Below are 20,216 nucleotides of genomic sequence, written 5' to 3' on the forward strand. Positions count from 1 at the left end.
CCCGGGAGCGCGGCGGCGGCGGCGGCCGAGCCCCCCGAGGGCGGCTGGGGCTGGGTGGTGATGCTGGCCGCCATGTGGTGCAACGGCGCCGTCTTCGGCATCCAGAACTCGTGCGGGGTCCTCTTCGTCTCCATGCTCCAGCTCTTCGGCGGCGGCGAGGACAAGCAGCTGGCGTTCAAAACAGGTGAGGGGCGGCGAGGGAAGGGGTCGGGGTGGCGGCTTCCAGCCCTTTCCGCCTCGGGCCTTCCCCGGCCCGGGCGGAGAAGGTGCCCCGGCCGGTAGCTCTGGCTGCCGGCGGTGCGGCCGCTCCGGCTGTCAGCGTCCGTGCCCCGCGGGGCTGTCCCGGGGGGGGACGGGGACGACACGGCTGCCGCCCGTCCCTCCTCGCTGTCCGCAGGCAGCGGGACCCCTCCGCGCCGGGCCGGAGTCTTCCCGCCGCAAACACGTGGGGCTGGGCTGAGGGACTCGGAAATACGGTTTCATCGAGGCGAAGAGGAGCTCCTCTCTCCGCCCTGCGAGGGTTTGCGCTCACAGCCGTGCCCCAGAGGCAGGGCTGGGGGCAGCAAGCTCCTGGGACATCCGGGGAGAAGCTGCAGGGAGAGAAGCAGGTGTACGCTGACTCCTTCCACAGCAGTATTTTTAGGCATCTGTCATCGTGCGTTGTGGGAAAAACGCGTACTCTTGGTCACAGAAAGTTTTATTCCCCCGCTCCCGTTAGCCTAACGATTAGTCTAAATCAACAGTGAGGTGTAGGGGCACTTAAAATTGATGTCAAGGATGGGCTTAACGGTTGCAAACCCAGCGGATTTACTGCTGTAACCCATATCCTCAAATTCACCAGTGAAGTTAATGATGTTTACTAAACTCTAAAGACATAACAGCGCTATCGCAATCAAATAGCCACTCTGCCATGACTGATCTAAGTCGTTCTAGGCACATAAGTATCGATTAATTCAAAGGTGAGCATATATTTATTTTAGGTAAGCTCTCTTTGAAAAGTGTCTTGTGCTCTGACTTTGTAAGCCGAGGAAATGTGGGTTTTGGCTTTCCCAATAATAACGAATTAATAATAATTTATTATAGTAAATAATAAAGTTGGCTTATTTAAAAGGTAGCTTACATAGTAAATATTGAAATATTAAAAAAAGTCATTGTCTTTTATGGTTTTTCCCTAACTAAAAAAGGTGTTCCAGCTATGTAGCCCTGCAGAGGTGTAAGCCTCCTAGGAAGTTTTCTCAGTGTTACAGACCTTTAAAAGACTTTTGAAATTTATGTCTTCCTTGATACCAGGATAAGTGGGCCTAAAGTTGAGATGCAAGAGACAAAGAAGCTAATTCTTCTCCCCTGACTTAATATTCTTGTCTGAAGTAGAAAACCAAGGCGGGTGTTTAGACTGAAGAAAGCAAGCTGGAAAGCTGTGGTGGAGCTTTAAGTGATGTGCTTTTCAGTGTTTGAACCGTTCGTGGTGATGTACAAGCTGTATTGCTCAGTGTTCTTGAGCTAGAAAGATGGGAAGCTATGTATGCCTACACACCAGGCGTGGCAGTGCCTGCTTCACAGTAGGGAAGCGTATCCAAGAGTAGGATACTTAGTAGGCTCCTTAGCCCGTGCAGGAGAAGAATGTAGTTGTTTGGAGGAGATGCTGTGAACATTTGCATGCTGACCTGGGAGCCACTGGCCAGTCAGAAATGCAGAAACATATGTGTGGTTGATACTCTCGTCTGTTCATGGTACAGAGGTGTAATTGGATTTTCTGAGGATCTGGTTCTCTAGTAATGGTCTCTCAAACTAGTCTTAAAAAAATAATTGACTTTTAGGTAATAGTAATCAACAAGAGGAGGATTGAAATTACTCTCTCTTACCTTCCAGAAGCCTAATTGCACCACTGGTGTTTAAGTGAGGTGAGATTGTGGGTGTGCTCCACCTATGTTTTTGAAAATTTGCCCAACTGCAGAAAAGAGTGGGGGGGCGGGAATGGAACCTGGCTTTAGAGCCTAGTTTTGCATTGTGCTTAGAAGAGCAGGAAGAATTCTGAATCCTGGATGCAGCCAGCACCTCCTGCACCACTTCTTTTTTATTTTATTAAAAAAAAAAAAAGCTACAGCTGCATTTTGTTCTGCTCTGTCAGACGTGCTCTGGTTTGGGTAATGCAGAAGACACTCATTTTGCTTTTTTAAATCGAGATGGGTTTAAGCTGGGGGAAATAGCATGAGATAGTTGCCTTGACTAGGTGACTTGTGTGCATGTGAAGGAGGACTGCAAATACGAAAGTGCCTCCTGTAAATAGCAGAACAGCAGATAAAAGGGTATCCTTCCTTTTAATACCTGAAAGTACCCTAATCAGTCTGGGCACCATAAGGGCTGAGCAGCAGCTGTTAAACAGAAGTTTTTGTTCCTTAATGTTGAACTTCATTGCCTAGAAGATGTCTGCTATTTTTTATCTTCTTGAAGATAGGACCAAGTGTGAACTGAACTAAACAGATTCTGATACAATATTTAGCTTGCCATGAAGGGGAGCTATGATCAGAAATGGCAAATTGCACTTAATGTAGCTCTTATTGAACGCTGATGGATTAGGTGGCGTGCTGTAGAAAAGAAAAGAATGACTAATGGGATAAAGTCAGTATGATTTTAGCGTTAGAGAAAACCCTAGGCTGGTCATTCCCATGGTATTGATTATAGTACTTAATCTAGTTAGTCTCTTGTGTTCGGCCTGATTGTGACTCAAAACTGGCAGTGAAAACTGAGTTTGAGTCAGGTTGAATGAATTTGAAAACTGGGATTTGTAATGAAAATTTTCTCGCTGTGTGGTTTTGCTTTGGAATACAAAGTTTAATATTCTAATCCTTCTGAAAAAAAAATTCTTTAAAATCTGGAATGCTGATTTTTTTGAGAGGCATGATAATCTCTCCTGGGACCCCAGGTGTCTGTGGAATCTTGCAGTTGATCCAGAATACCACAGAATTCCCCTTTTTTTTTTTTTTTTTAAACCTGCAAGAGTAATTAGCTGTTGCCAGATGTTTTTGTGTGCCTGTTCTTCTGGGACCAGCCAGTAGTTGTCTCTTGCCTGGTGTTTTCCTCAAAAAGAGGAATTAAGTAGTCTCTCTCTCTCTCTATAAGTATGTGCTATTTTTGTAATCTCTTAATGACATTTTGTAATCTCTTAATGGATCCCTATCCCTATGTAAGGCAAAATGGGAAGGAATCATAGTATGTGCTATTTTTGATATTTTTAGTAGATGGATAGATATTTATCAGTATGAAAGGCAAAATGGGAGGAGGCAGTAGGGAGGACAGTGCAGCCAAGAAGTGACTCTGCCTTGCAGATAAGAACTGGAGGGAACCAAAGTACAGGCTAGGAAGTGAGGCCGTCTCCAGAATGTAGCATCAGCAATGGATAAATAAGATTAGTAACTGTAACATTATTGCAGCATTTAGGAATGTTAATGGAAAAACTTGTGCTGTGGGTTATAGAGGGTTCACAAATGTCCTCAAGGGGCATCTAATTATAATTCATATATTTTTATAAAAAATTTTGAACATAACTAGTATATACTATTTTGGTATTCACATTAGTAAAAAGCTTGTTTCTTTGGTAGTGCACTGTGTAAGCATTTCCATTGTTTCCTTGTGTAGCCAGTTTTTTGTTCAAAAGCTAATTGATGCACAACTGCAGAAGAGGAAAAGCCCCCAACATAAGTATAAAACTTATAGAAAGGTGTGCCTGAAGTCTCAGGAAACTACTCTGTTCGTTGTTTATAGTTCATTGTGTTTGAGGAACAAGTTGGGTGGAAAAACACAATGGCAATGAAATAGAAGGCTCTTAGACCTTGGAAATGGGGCAGACCTAGTAGGCCTATAGCGTACAAACGCAGTTGTAGTCTGATCATCCTTGAAGGGAAAGGATCGGGCCCTGGGGCCAGTCCACGTTCTGGCAGAAAGAGCCCTTGGTTCCTGTCCCTGTTGGCATTGGCACAGAGGGACCTGGAGCACTGAGCCGGCCCCCCGGTTATCTCGATTAGAGATCTGGGGTGTGAGCCCCATCCAGTCCTGTATTGTGCTCTCTTGATAGACGCCTCTACTGTATAGGTTTTTGTGTGCGTATGTACACATACCTGTCTTCAAAAGGCAAATAAATACTAAGACACTAGTATCAACAGAGACAAAAATACTGGGGTTTACTTAAAAAAAAGGTAGATAAAAATACTAGTTCTACTAGTTCAGTTACTTCTTGTTCTATGATTTATAATGCTGGTTCTGTAACTCCACTGGATTATTCTCTGTATGTTTGTTCACCTTCACTTATACAAATAGCCTTGCACAAGAGTATATACTGTTATTGCTGTTCTGCATCCTCATGTTTGTTTTGTGTTAGCAAGTGTTATTAGAAGACAGTGCATCAGCTGGCCTGAACTGGTCATCTGTGTGCTCACATGTATCTACCTTGGCTTGACTTTGTAAGGTGCAGCCTTTGGTGATGTATCTGGGTATCAGAATGATTGGTAGTTCACTGAGCTGGCTTAACACCGTCGGGACTCTTCAAGCTGGATTGTTGCAGGTCCGATAGATAGGGCAGGGAGGAGAATTCTGCCTTTGCTGTCATACCCAGGCCATAACTCGGACACTGGGAAAATAATGTTGGATGACTACAAAGATCTGCAAGTGTTGAGAACAAGTGAACCACTACCATGTATGGTAACTTAATTTTGCTGAGCAAGGCTGGCTTTTAAATTTAATAGGACAGTTTGAAGTTGAAGTTTTTCCTTTACTCTTTCCTTGAATCTTTTGCTATCTTCCTGAGCTTTCTTCAGAGGTAAAAACACTATCAGCATTTTCATTATCATTCAAGTTCTGTAACTGTCCTTCAGAACCACACTTTCATCTCTAATATTATGGCATGTGGTTTCCAGTAAATTGGGAAGCTTGGCAAGCTGGAACTGTCACATGGCTTATGACTTCTTTTTCTCTCTCTTTATTTTTTTTTAGAAGAAATAAATCAAATTTGGAGCATAGAAGTTATCAGAGCACACAACTGTAATTTGTGTGAGGTACAAGAAAGCACACTACTATGTAACAGTTTGGTCAATAAGGATTACATTGCAATGAAGGATGTAGTTCCACAAAAACTTGGACTGGAGGATATCAGTGCTGCTGTAGTCTGCCTGCCTTCCCATGTTTGTGTGGCCATTGGAGCCAGTGCAGGGAACCAGCAATGGGAGCAGACTGGCTGAAAACTAACCTGCTGTAAAAGTAATGATTCATTTTATTCAGCTGCAGTCATGTTTTTGTACTCTTTTGACTTGGCTTTGTGGTTATAAATATGTATGTAAATGGAGACTCTAGAGCAGTTGAAATTATGACTAGGTCAAACTGGAAAGTTAAAGGTAGTTTCTTTAGTATGCTGTCTCTCTTTAGGACAGAATAGTTAATGGCACTGCTGTTTATGCATACACACATGCACATGTATCTTGATGCCTCCAGCTCTGGAGCATTTCTCTTTAACTGGTTTGCAGACTGATTAGTCTTGTGCCTGACAGTTAGGTTGTCTTTTTGTGTTTTTCTTGTTAGAATTCACATTGGTTAGATCTCTTCCTGTTCCAATTGCAGATTAACTTGCAACATGTTGCTTAGTTAGAATAATATTACTAATATGTCTGACAGCTATTTGCCAGTTTATTTTTGTGGGCTTCTTTAGAGGCAGTACTTTCACAGGGATGAAACATCCCTATAAAAATCTGAAGATGGCTGGCTATTGCCACCACTCTGCATTAATGCACGTGCCTCAAGTTATGAGCTTTTGTGTGCTGCCTTTCAGACAAAACTATCCTCTCAAATCTTCAAGCAAATGCACCTAAATGTTAAGTTTTTACTGTAATTTATTCATGAGGTGAAAAGTTGGATGAAACCAAAATGGTACTGAATGTCCTGCAGAATAATTTGCTGTTAGTGTAATTTTATCAACAAAGGTGTTCCCTTAAAGCTATTACATTGGTATGACATTAAAAAGCTAAATGTAGTTTAGTGCCTGCCCGTAGCTATGCTACATCATTGTTAAATCATAATAATGTCGAAGTAATGAAAGAGTTTTTAAACGTGAATGTTAAGACAGTTTAAAACATCTTTAAAAAAATTAAGTGAAAGTGTTAAAATGAAACTTTATATTTAGCTTATTTTTCATTCATAAGGGAAATGCCTTGTTTGATGGTTCTTAAGATGGTGCTAAAACTGACTATTTTCCAGTCTTATCCTTGAATGGCAATTTCTAAAGGGTGTATGTAAAATCTTTTTATTGAGCACTCTCATTTCTAATCCAAGTAACCAGCAGTATGATGTGCTTAGACTGTTCTGCAGGTGGATTAAGGCTCAAACTTGATTTGATTTCCAAGTAGCAGAGGAAACTTTTTTGTCCTTCATTTTGAACATACTTTACCTAGATGGCTTGCTGGTCTGTCATCTGCCACTTTGCTTTCAAAGTGGCTTGGGCCTGGTATATGTGTGTATATATATATTTTTTTCATGCATGTGTCTCCTTATGTCTTTTCCTTGGACAAATCTTTCAAGTATTAACAGTTTTGTTCCATGTGGAATGTTTTGCATACTCTCAGTTAATGTTATTTCTTTGTTATTGTTTCTGATGCTTCTATAACCTGAAATATGGAGAAGAAAGATACTGTGTGTCATATTCCAAATGAGGCTTTGCTGTTTTTTGGCATGGCATGATGTACTATGATGACATTGTGCTACCTAGTTTGCTTTATTTTAAGTAACTTAATGTTTTTCTTGCTGCTTTTAGTACTCCCTGCATTCAATGGAGTTTAGTTGACTTTGAAATTTTCCAGTGTGTATTGCTCCTTACTCTTCAACTTTGTTTTGTTTAATTGGTCCCTGTAGTCTGTTCAGTGTCTTCTTACTCATCCATTTTGGCTACCATTCTTTAAGATTCCTCAAATCCCTTTCTGACTTTTTGAGTTGACCTAAATAAATGCTGTCTAAAGAGGAAGACAGCAAAATCTATATGTTTATTAACAGACCCTCCTCTTTGACTTAGCAAGATGTACCAGTGCTTAAGTGCTTTTTGCCTATCTATAAAGATGATTTTATCTTTTAACTTAGTCTGCTTTGCCTCCAGACACTTCCAGTTTCACAATAATATTCTCTTTTCTCATGATTTGATTTCTTTAGCCTCTTGAGAGGAGTGTTGTTGAAGGCCAACTTGAAGTTTAAATGTTATTGGTCTCTCTTCCTTTTACTCAGTAGCTTTGCATGAAGAAATGTGGTAGACTGTTCTCAAACTATTATAGCATAATTAATCTATTTATTCTTTTAGCCAGTTTGAGTTAATTCAGTAATTACAGATGATAACAAAATGATTAAGGTTGTAACCTCTCTTCTTGGAGCAAGGTCTACTAGAGCAGGCTGCTGAGGACCTTTCCCAGTTGGGTTTTGACCACCTCCAAGGATGGAGACTCCACAGCCTCTGTGGGTGACCTGTGTCAGTGTTCAACCACCCTCACAGTGAAAAAGATTTTTCTTACATTTAAATGGAATTTCCTGTGTTTCTGTTTGTGCCCATTGCCTCTTGCCTCTTGTCAGAGTACCACTGAGAAGAGTTTGGCTCAGGTTTTTTTTTTTTTTTTTTACTTCCTCTCCTCAGGTATTTATGCATACCCCCAGCCTTTTCTTCTTGAGCCTAGCCAACCCCACCTCCCTTAGCCTCTCCTTGTATGTCAGATGCTCCAATTCCTTGGTCATCTTTGCAGCCCTGTGCTGGATTCACAGTAATAAGCAGACTACCCACTCCTCCTTCAACCTAGTTGGGTGTTGAGACTCGTGAAGCTTCAGGGTCTCGGAGAAGATAAAGTCAATCCTTTTCTTGCCACGCTGTGCAGTGTGCTGACCTCCTCCTGCATTTCCTTCACTTGGTAACACACACAGTCTACCAGCACACACCTCTTGCAGGCAAGTAGTCTGGTGCCTGCTGCCTCGGTGAGGGGCCCCAGAGCTGCTCGGATGCATCCTTCCGCAGTCTGGGTTGGGACCTGTGGTGTCGCAGGGACAGTTGCTCCAGTGGTTGCTGGGGCCTGTGCCCTGTGGCTCAGCACCACTGCTGAGCAAGTGTTTGCTGTTCTGAGAAGAGCTGCTGGCCCTCTGTGGTGTGCCCTGCTGTTGGCTAGCTGCTGTGTAAACTGCTGTGTCTGGCTGCCTTGGCTGTGCTGTCAGAGCTGTGCTCTAGGCCAGCCCCTTTCATAATGTGAGGGCTTCAACAGTCATATGAAATCCAGGATTTAATGTTTTCTAAATTTTACATAGATGTTGTTTATGTTTGAAGAGCCACATGCAGATAAGCTTAACTGAGGAACCAAGTGGCAGTTCAGGTTTAGCTGTAGAATTGTTACACGCTTGGAAATTAACCTAATCTGTATTTCAGTTTCCCATTTCTAGATTTATGGCTTAGTTTATTAATACTTTTAAAACATTTGGGGATAAGTATTTGGTAAGTCACATGAAAGCTTCTTTAGTTTGTTAAATGTTAAGAAAATTTTGTAATTGGAATGCTTGATATTTTCTAGCCTTATAATTTTAAACAAAATGTATGTAATAAATAAATTCTTCATTTTGGTTTTCAGAACTACCTATGTAAATCTTAGTCTGGGTTTTTAAGATAATTTCTTCCAAATATTCATGTAATGTAACATCATCATAGGGGAAAAAAAGGGTTTGCTGGTCTGAATTATGAATAAAAACTGAATAGAATTGTACACCTCAAAGATCATGCTTTGAAATGAGAGGAATATTCATAAAATTCTAACTTACATTGCTATGTGTTGCTAAGGAAAATAAGGTTTTCCAATAAACATTCATCTATAATGCTTAGCAAGTAATTGCTCAATTTGAAATTGCTTCTGCTCTGTGAACTACAAGGTGGGACATAGACTGATTATCTGCATCCAAGCTAATGTAGCACTAATAATGCAACTGCTTTATTTTAGAACACTTATTGTGGCAGAAGGAATAATATAGGTTCTTCCATATCTCCACAAATTTTTTAATCTTTTTTTTGTGAACATACACAGTTAATGCAGCCTTAGACTACTGCAGTTTAACCTTCAGCAAATATGTACAGAAAGGATAATTCTATGAGAAAACATTCCCTTGTGATCTTACATTATCTGTTTTACTTCCAGAAATATAATTTATTACAATAATAGCATCTCTGTTTTATATCTTGCTGTTAATTTTCATGGGAACCGGATAGGAATGACTTGTTCTAATAGCTAAGTTAAAGTAGCAGCCCTTTAGCAAGGATGGGACCAATTTAAAAATCATCAGTGTTAGTTCCCACACACAGAAAAGGATTACTGGGATGTTGAGCCCAGCCTCTTGCTGTTATCAGCAGCATGTCTATAATCCCATGAAACTCGGTCTCCCTTAGATGGTGGGGTTGTATTTGGACTGCAAGTTGTAAAGCAACTTTTTTGTTGCCTTTTTGCTCTAATAAGCAGAAGTAGTGAATTCTTTGGTTATTTATCTTCTGCAGTGTGCTTCGTTCAGTAGAGTTGTACTTTACGTGTATGTTCAAAGTACCTCAGAAGAGTTTTTTCTTTTGTGTTTTTAAGAACATATATGTATGAGAAATAATAAGTAATTTAAAACATGCTAGCTATTAATTCCGTTAGTCTTTAACTATTGTCCTCTTGAAAATGACTTGTAAAATGGGCAATAAGGATTGTCTTCTGGCTCGTGGTCTGGGTTTTAGCCAGTTTTTCAAGATGCTTCAATAATAAGGTTCCAAATAGAAAATGTATTGGGTAAGTACCCCCAAAATCTTTCTAGTTCATTGTAAAGAAGTATGTTGATACCACAGTTGACAGATTTTAAAAATACTCTATAATTTTAACTCCATTTTATCAATGCTGTAACTCTGAGCAAGGATAAAACACTAAGGTAGAATGTTCTAAATAAACTGTTATCTTAAGCTGTCTGCTAGTCTGGAAGGAACGAACAGTCCTTTCTTTTGGAACAAAACACAGCTTTGATAGTTGCAAGTTCATTATATGATGACCAGGAATAGTGTTCTTGTGTATAAGGTAGGAAAGCTGCTCTTTTGCACAGCCCCCCCCCCATTTCTTAACTACAACACCAAAAAGGGATTCTTCTAATCAGAGAAGTCCTAGTTTGAGCTCTTACTGTATTGCATTGAATGCTTAAGAGCCAAAGAATTCAAGAAGAAAAGAGAATGTTAGTATTCATTAAAAAGTGATCCTCAGTGAATGCTGAGATGGGACATATCTTTGGAGGTTTTTGTCTGCTGTCTCTGGTATTGGCACTCCAGAGCCCCCTGATGTCCTTGGGCTGACTGTTGTGACTCTGTCTTATTTTCTATACCCAGGCATGTACTATCCAGATGTCTCTGAAGGAGTTGCTTAGTTTGCTCTAGACTAGAGTCTGGATGGCAGCTAAGCAGTATACAGAATGAACAGTTGTTCAACAAGAACATTTGTGTAAAACAGAAACCAATTTGGTTTGCTCAAGAAGGCCTGTATCTCCTATCAAAAGAATTGGAAGTACTGAGTGTTCTTGGGCCACATAGCCAGTGCTTTCTTGGACAGTAACCTGATGCTGTGTTTTAATTAGTCATGATGGAGAACACGCTGGGTTTGGAATAATCTCAATGGGTTACATAGGTGAGACTGAAAGCCTACTTAATTGTCAATTTGCTCCATGTTTAGTGCATAGTATAGTAGTTTCAAAGTAGTTTGAACTGGTTGATGACATTAGCTGCTATATAGTGCTGCTTATTTTTTTGAGAGGAAAGGAGGTATGGTAATGGTGCTTTAGCTAAAGATGCTATTAACCTCAAAGTGAGTGAGATTGAAATTGAGAACCTGAACTATGGTGCATACTTTGGACATGTGTCAGTGGTATGTGTCATGGTTCAGAGTAACAACCTTGGAAAGTCAATGTAGTGTTGCTAGACAATTTTTCAAATCTTGAGTGTACAATTTATATGATGACTTTTGGGTTCTCCTTCAATTAATTTGCAAAAATACTTCCTGTGGCCCCTTGAGTTCATTGGTTTAAGTTGTCATGTGTGTGACAAAACAGAAGGTATGTAGTGTAAAGAAAGCTTTTATGGTTATGGCACATGAAAGTGAATTTGAAATTGTCCTTTGTTCTTTTATACCTTCAAGTAATTTCCTACCTTTGAAATATTTATGTAGCTTGCACTCCTCAAAACCCAACGTTGTGTTCCAAACTTGAAAGAAATTAGAACTCTCAGCTTATAATTTCTGACACTGCTGGGTGCAGGCAGTGATCTAGAAAATCAAATCAACACTAGGAAGTTTTCTGAAAGCTTAAATAAAATGTGCGAGCTTGAGATGTATTTTCTAATCCTATCAGAGTAACCCCATTTTTTACAAATTGAAGCATGGAGCAATAACAGCTTTTTACACCTCTGTACATATCAAAGTCTTGTGTTCATAGTGCTGCAGTTTAATGAACATTTAGTTTCGTGCAGTGAAATCACTGACCCTTGAAGGTGGGGGGGGGAGAGATGGGGGATGGGGACAGAATTGGGTAGCTTACTAGGAAGGCTGGAGTAGAACTGCACAAAATTGGTATGGATCATTTTAGTATGTGTATGCACAATCAGAAGTTTAGTCAGCATGACCCAACTCTGGTGTTCTGGATTTTTATTGCTTTTTGTAATATTAGGCAAAGAAAATAGTATGTTGCATGCAATTCATGCCACCTCATGCTACAGTATTAATATTTTGTACATGTGGGATAATAAATTAATATTAATGTATGTTATGTGATACAGGCTCAGTCTCTACATCAAGGTCTGTGACAAAACAACTGTATACTGTATTAATCTTTCTAGCTGAACATGTATTATTTTGGCAATTGGTCAAAATATTTTTAAATATTTTGTAAACAATTTAACTGTACTTATTAAGGATAATTGTATTGGGAAAATACAGGTAGGGACAGGCAGATATCCTACAAACTACTCTGCTGCTTGTTCTTTGGGATGCTGTCATGGCTGCTGCAGAGCAACTGAGGTATCTTTCCTGTTTTATGAGGTATCCCACCTACCAGTCTTCTAGGTGCATATTTTACTGATCAGGGTAGGTAGTAAGCGTGGTGCTATAAACAGTAAATTTAAAAGCCAGGTGAAAAATTGTATCAAGTCTTTAAGCATCCAGAACAACCACATAGGTCCAGTTGTAGGCAGTTTCAAACAAAGGATGTAGATTATTAATGTGAGAGCAGTCCTGTAGGTTTCAAATTAAGGATCAGAATGAAAAAGATAAAAACTTAATTTCAAGATGAAAATTTGCTGCAAGTTTTATATTGCCTTCTGAAGGTGATAAATCTCGCAGCTTTTTGTTCATAAGTGGTGTGGATTCTCTGGAAACTTTGAGTGCTAGTTCTTTGGGATAGGAACTCAGCCTGAGGGATTGCTGGTTAGTGCTTACTGTGCAGAAGATGATAGTATTACAAATGGTTTTCTTAGAATGGGAAGGCTTTCATTGTTGTTTATCAGGACATTTCTTAAAAAAAAAAAAAGGTTAGAGCTCTGCTTTCTTAAGCTTTTGCAGAGCTCTGAAGAGCACTGCATGAACTGTTCTGTAATTCCTCTTCAACATATTTCTGTTTTTCTGGAAGAGAACAATTTCTGTGACTGAGATACCATAGCTTGGTCATAATGGCTTAAAACCTGGTTACTGCTTTTCTTTTGTGTATTAAACTAAAATCTGAAATAGGGGAGGCTCAATGGACTTTAACAGATAATTAAGAGTGGTCATATTTAGCCTTAGAAATGGCTAGTAACAGTAACGTGAACAAGGTGACTAGCTTGTGAATCTCTGGCTGGTGTGATGGTAGCTGATCAGTAGCTTTATTGGATCTTCTCCGAAATTAAGTAAATCGTACTTGTTTTCCTTTTAAGACATTAAATGCTAGATTTTGTCTACATGGTTTTTGGCACTGTTTTCTGTGTTATAAACAAGTGATGATTCTGGTAAAATACATGTTAATATACTTAAAAATCAATCCTGATAATATTTCCTGTTCTGGAGCTTAAGACGCATCTTTGACTTTTGCTCTGCATCCTGCTTAATAGGAACGTGTTGTTAATTTTATACATATGTGACATAAAAGCCCATAAACCTTTCAACTAGAGGAGGGGGAGAGGTTGCCCTCTAACAACTATTGTGTCTTGTATATACTTTTGTCAGTTTCCTAACAAGCTGTACACCATCACTGCCTACTCTTATTTTTAGCAAAGGCAGTATGTCTGCTCTGTAATGCAGGGCTCTCCATCAGTTTGTAAGCTCTACTTTTTCTTTACTTTAAATCTCCTGATAAAAGAATCATAAGGGCTATAAATGAATTGCTTTTCTCTCAGGCTCCTCCCCATGCCATTACCACTAGAACTACCGCCTGTCTTTGTGCAAAAAAACCTCAGAGCTTGGGAGTGTGATCAATTAATTTTTAAGGTAATCTTGCCACTAAATGAAACTGCATAACTAATAAAATTCTTCATTTTCTTGAATGAGTGCCTGTAGTGGCCAACCTTATAGTGAAGTGTTGAGCGTAGCTCTGTGTAACATGAAGACATTGAGGAGTGGGTTGGTGACTGGGGAGTGCACAGATGTTTAGTGGGAATCTAAGAGGTGGTTAGAGAATGGCTTAGCAGTGTTTACACAAAGATAGTTGAAGTGAGGGGAGCTTGGGACTAGTGTAAATGCAGAGGAAGGAAGGAGCCTCCACCAAGTGTTAGTGCTGGTGAAGAAGAGGTCAAAGGTAAAATTCATCTGCTTATTTTAAAGGTAGGACATGTCTTGTTAAGCCACCCTCTAGTCAGAATGCTGCATTCACACAGATTTATTTGCTTGATTATGTAAGCTCTTATCTTCCAAATTAATTTATACTGCTTCTCACTACAGATAGGCTTTGCTGTTGGCATTGTCATTTGTTTTAGCAGTTACTTTTTGCCTTTTAGCTACTCTCTCCATTTTTTTATGAAGTCACTTCATAATTGTAAAGCCTTTTTCTATGTGCAATTTGTTTAGCTTAGGCACAGGTTCTTTGAAATTCTTTAAGTAATGAATTTCAATTTAGTAAGACAAGGATCACAAATGTTTTGTGATAGAACACAGTACCATAGGATTTTAGAGCTAGCCTGTTCCTATGCTTGTCCCCAATTTAAGGAGTATCAGTCTGAAGTATTATAGTGGCATTCTTGCCCTCAGTAGTTATTTCTGGCATGTGCTAAAAATCATAAATAGGTAAACTATATATAGTTGTTCCCCTCCTTGCCTTTCTTTTTCCTGTTTCTTATCTGGGTCACTGTGGGACTGTTGAAGCAAATGTGATGGTCAGAGGGTTTTGCTGTGTTCCAGAAGGCATGATGTGTACTGAGGTACAGTGCAGCCTTCCTAAATGGCACTGGTGCCAATCATTTAGTGATGCTTAGCATCACACTGGACCTGTAATGTGCGTTTTGCTTTTATTGGTGTGTTTTCTTTTGCCTTGCTCCGCTTGTCTGTTCTGCTGCACTGGCATGTTGGGTGACACAAGCATTTTCAGCCGGTGATGCAAAATATGCAAGAGTGATGTTACACCAGGAGATAACTGGCAAGGTATGGGATTCAACTTGCAGATTATAGTAGATGGAGGTCTAATCAGTACATCCAGTGGAATCTGGAGAGTTACTCAGCTGGCCAGATGCAAGCTTCAACTTCAGGGTTGGCTGAAACTCTGCAGTTTACCCTAGCTGCGCTGACTAGATCTCTGCTGACTCTAGTGGGAGCTTTGACTTCTCCCTCACACAGACATCTATGCTTGGGTGCTTTCACATGGAGGTTGAATCTAACTCCAGGTGTCTTGTCCCTGAGCATTTCATATTTGTTGGTGGGCACAACAAAAAATACTGCCATATGCTTGTGAGTACATGCTACACCTGTACTGTCTCTGCTCTAACAGTATCTACACTCTGACATGCACACCAGTACCTGCTAATTAGAGATCACATTTACAAACCCATTTAGTTGGATCTTTAGGGGCTTTATTGTCAAAGTTATCTTCCCTTTTGAAGGTTTATTGAACCTGATAAGATTGGTACAGCAAATAATGCCCCACAGAACTGTTTGATGCTCTGATGTATGTAGTTACTAATTTAGCTGTATTTGCTGAACTGTCTTCTGTGTGATGTTGTATGAGCTTCAACCTCTAATTGCTCTAGAATTTAGTTTACGTGCATATGGAAAACAGGCTGATGCCGAGTTTCTGTGGTCAACACTTGTATGATTCTGTTTCTCAGAAGTAAAGGTAAATTCATCCTGTAGTTGGAATGCTTAAATTGTTTATAAAGCTCCCAGTGGTTAAACTATAATTGTAGGTGCTGCATTATTTTCAGCCATTTCAAAATATGAGGCAGTTATAGGCAGCTTTTCCAGGCATGATTGTGGCCAGTGGCTTGTTGATGTGCAAAGTTAAGCTACACAGAAGAAAAAAAAAATCCATGTGAATACATTAAGAACGTTGAAGTAGTTTACCAGCCAACATTGGCAGACTTCTAAAGCATGTTCTCAGAGGCAAGATACAGCTGCTCAGTGTGATTGTTTTTTTTTGTTTTTTTTTTTCTTGCTTCTAACCTTTCTGTTTCCAGTTTTGATCTTGGCAGGATTACAGAGCCCCTGGCATATGCAGAGGCCAGACAGTGCCAGTCAGTTATGCCCTGTCCCTCTGGGAGAGGGAATTCGTGCTAAGCCCTGCATTTGGTAGGAGCTGGAAACTGAAAATTGCTTCTTCTCTGAAGCAGTGTGTTGCTCCTGAAAGTTGTCATGGCAGGGCATAATGCTTTGCCAAAGTATCTGGGAGATGCCAGTTGGTACCTGCCAGTCAACTATTTTTTTTAATTTTAAAGTGTTGGCTGGGCTAATATGCTATTTGAGACTTTTGGTCATGTGTTAATTATATCTCATGAAGATGACCAAATACTTTTAAATGAAGTTTAGAAGGTTTTTTTAGGAGGAAACTGTCTAATAAATAGATTAGCTGACTAGGATTTAGCTGGATATAAGCAAATACAAGTGGAAGCATTCTGGTAATGTTTTCTTATTCTAAGGAAAAACACTTAAGAAAACTTGTAGCAAATAAAACTTGAAAGATACTTTTGTGTTATGCTGCTATTACAGGTTAGATGGAACAATAATTGAAAAACTGAATCTGAAAGCCTAGACATTATGTATGCTGATCTCTGGAGGTAAGAAGTCCTGATTATGATCACATTGGTACTCACTTTTACATATGTTGAATATATATTAAAATATTACTGTTTTGTTTTTATCATTTATTTAACTTGAGCATTCTTTGTTTTTGTTCTGTAATGCTTTCAGTTTGTCTGAAAATAGACCAGTTGCTGTGAAAAGAGATTGTTGGGATAGCATGCTGCCTGTTTTTGGCTTAAACAGGTGTAGGCAACCAGTGGCACTCCTAAGGTTCTGCATGCAAATGAAGGGCCACTTCTTTCTTAACATATATTGTCTGTATATGGGCAGCATCTGGAAAGGTCAGTGCTGCTTTATTAGAAAATGGCTTGGAGACTATTTCAGGGTTTTTTTTCTTTCTGAAATTGTTGCCTCTTCCCCTTAAGTAAGAATGTTATCTAGACAATTCATCTCAAGATTTTGTATTGTTGCTGTTGATCTTCAGCAGCAAGATGTAAGGTCTCTGACTTCCTGTATGTGTCAGCTCTCAATACTTTACTGATGCAAATTGCCAATATGAAGTGCTGGTTTCTACAGTTTCTGTAGTTGAGTTGTTTGCAACAGTTAGCTTTTCTGAGTTTTCAAACCAGAGAAGAAATGCAGGAAAATGGAATTACTCTTCTGTTATTTTACTAGTTTTATTATTGTTATTACTTTTACATTCCTCATATTAAATGAGGTAAAATGTTCTCCATTTTTGATTGGGAAGAGGAAAATGTAAAAGTAACACTTAATCCAATTAATGTATTTTCCTGCTCTGATTCATTGTGATGACTTTGAGCATTTGGTAGTAACTGAGCATGAGCTGCTTAGTCACAGAAACCCAATTCCCATTATTTCTGCTCATTGAAGGGAATAAATGAATTACCAGACACTAATCTTTGGATAATTGCTCGCTGAGCAGGAGATCTTAGCTTTTAAAGAAATTAGTTTTGTAAGTTTATAGAACTGTCAGAACTAGTGAACTGTTTAAAAAGGTTAACCATAAATGAACAGAAGCTGAGCTTTCAGTTTTTTATTTGTAACTATTGCAGTTGAACCTTGCAGTATACCTAGTGTGTGGAGGGAGACATTATCTTTCCCCCTAAGAGTTTTAGTATAACTTATCAACCGAAGTTTAAGCTGAAGACTGAAATCTGTGTCAATGTTTCCAGCAGTACAGAGTTAGGATGTATGTGGAATAAGATACAGTATATATTGCTGTTTTGAATGACCAAACCATTCTGGGTTTGAAGTAACTCTTGCTCATTTTGGTTTGGTCCTCTAATTCGGACATAGAGGAAGGTGTGTGCTTTTTACCTCTAGCCAGCCTACCCTGTGACATTATGTCATGGGTGTAACTTTGCCGGTTCACCTTTATTTGATGTAACTTGAGCGGGTTAGCTTTCAAAATCCTTCTTGTTCTTGATAACTGGGTGGACTTGTGATCTATGTCTTTAAGGTATTGGTATTTGAGAGTCATGCTCCTTCTCACTGGTGTTCATCACTTCTTTGCCTTTGGAGAGCAGCCTGAAAGAGGGTGTTAGGAGTCGTTACTCATAGCTCCTACTCAATAGCCTTAGGCCACCCTTAGGGCTTTGACCTCACTGGAGTCTTTTACTTTCTCTAGAAGCAGATTTCCTCCCCCACACATACATCTGGAAAAGTTCAGGGCCCCAAAATAACGAGATAAGCAAGTCTCAAATGCATCTCAATTTACTTTATCAGAATACAATGCCTGTTGACTTATTTTCAACACCTTGTATTTGCAGGATAACTAATGAGTAATTTCAGTGGTTCCTGGATCTTTCTGATGTGATGGGTACTTTCTGTCTCTGTAGATTGTTGCTATGGGCAGTTTATGCATTTTTTGAGGCTATAAAAATCTGTATTTGCTTCTGTCAAATTCCTATTCTGCAGCTGGTCTTTACAAATAACAGGATATATTCCTTCTGATTCTCTTACACTGTATATTACAACTTTTATTACATTACATCTTTGATCAAAATTCCACAGGGATTCTGGCAAAGGGATAACAATACCCTGGTTAACTCAGATTAAATACTCTGATTGGAAGTAATTGTTCCATGCAGTATGTTTCTGCCTGTCAATGAGAACTGGACTTATTTCCTGTAGACAGTCTTTTCATTGTGGAATCTCTGCTTGAAACTTCCTCAATTTAAAGTAGGCTTTATTTAATCTCCTTCCATTTATTTTAACTACTGTCAAAATACCAGGATATAGCAGACTTGCCATATAAGGACACTATTATTAATATTCTGTAAGGACAAAGTTATCTCATTAAGTCATGCTTGACTTATCTTTAAGAGTTGTCACAGAATTTCATGTTCTAATATTGCTGTAAATGTGTCTTCAGAGTGCTATTTTAAATATAGGGAAAAAACATTCTGAATCTTCACAGACTTCATCTGGTTAAATTTGTGCATCAAGAAGTCAAATGCTTCTATACCCATAAGGACTAAAGTGATACCCTCCACAATCTTAAATGCATTCTAGTTACAGATGTACCGTTAGTGTTGGAGGTAGGTCTAGCTATACTTTTGAAACCACTTTTCCTTAGGCCTAGCCGTGGTCAGACGCTCAGTTGAGCAGATCGTTTTACAGCCGTTCTTAGCACACTAAGAAAGAGGGGGTATGTGTATGCATATTTTCCTCTCGAGAGACAGGTTACAGCAAGCACTTCTACTCTCCCTGCCCCGGGAGGAAAGGGTGCTAACGGCTCTGCATAACTCCCAAAGGCTACTGAGGGTGCTCGAAGGGGGGGCAGGAGGAGAGTGGGCATGGAGACTTAAGTCAATGTTCAGACATCCGCAGGTTGGTAAAAGTAGAAGTGTAAAAGGTATGTAGAGTGGCAGATACTTGCTGCAAATACTTCATGTTTTACTTTTAACACACGAACAGAAAACAGCATTTCCTTTTGCACGCAGGAACTTCTGTTTCTGAATGCACACACATACATGTTTTTAGGAAAGTATGAAAGCAGAATCACACATGGCCAGCTGTTTTCAGATTTGTTTCTCATGACACAGCTTCAGTGTTTTGTTCATAAAACCTGTACACAGTGGAAATAGATTCATTAAGGGAAGGAGGTCAATGTTATTAAATATATTTGTCACTACAGATCTGAATTTTGATATTAATATTGATTGGAGTAATAAAAATTAGATTTGTTCAAAACATATTTGAATAGGCTGATAGAAAATGCAGAGGTATGTGATTTCAGATTTATGGCTCTCCTGTACCATGCACATGCAGTTGTTGTGCAAATGGGAAAATGGCTTATTCTTGGCATTTTCAGTAGTTAGGGGTATTGCACTGTGCGCAGCTTATCAGAAGCAGAGCAAATGGAACCATGTTACTTTTTTCCCAGTGTTGTCCTTGAGTTTGTAAGTACTTTCATTAGTGTTTTGCTTTCCTGGACTACTGCTAACAGAGGCTTACTTGATTTGGTATTTCCTAATGTCTTTTTATTGCTAATTTGAAGTTAATTAGAATTCCTTTATACCTTTCTTGAACACTTGAAAGTTGGATCTAAACCCAGGTGGATCAACTTTTGAATTCTACAAAGAAGTTGGTGTATGCAAAATTATCTATCTATCTATATATAGCTTTTGGCATGATTTAGTGTAATAAAACAAAATGCTTGTGTGGTAGACTGGAGCATTTGCTCAGCACCATAGTGTAAATGTAGATGTAGGTGCTGAAATTGCAAACTTTGATATAAACCAGCTACTTAAACTGTTAGATTGCATAAAGGTTTCCAAATGAGTGCAAACATGATAATGGCTGCTATTCTTGTTGATGCTGGGCTTCACTTTCCAGGTTCTCTTTCTACCTAGTAAGGTAAAGTTTTATTGGGTCCACATACTCTTTGATGAACAGTTTATTTTGGTTTGCCTTTACCACGCTTTTCTTAACTTACCAGTGGTGTAT

At 39.3% G+C, this 20,216-nt stretch overlaps 1 protein-coding gene across 1 annotated transcript in view; it reads left to right on the forward strand.

Annotated features, from left to right (window-relative positions):
• Window positions 1-20,216, forward strand: part of SLC16A10 (solute carrier family 16 (aromatic amino acid transporter), member 10) — a 76,063-nt gene that overhangs the window by 517 nt on the left and 55,330 nt on the right. Inside the window, exon 3 of the mRNA XM_010561679.1 lies at window positions 6-184. Coding sequence (XP_010559981.1) covers window positions 6-184 — 179 coding nt within the window. The remainder of the gene's footprint in view (window positions 1-5; window positions 185-20,216) is intronic.

This window comes from Haliaeetus leucocephalus, unplaced genomic scaffold (assembly GCF_000737465.1).
Source record: "Haliaeetus leucocephalus isolate CR32 unplaced genomic scaffold, Haliaeetus_leucocephalus-4.0 Scaffold149, whole genome shotgun sequence".
Lineage (NCBI taxonomy): Eukaryota > Metazoa > Chordata > Aves > Accipitriformes > Accipitridae > Haliaeetus > Haliaeetus leucocephalus.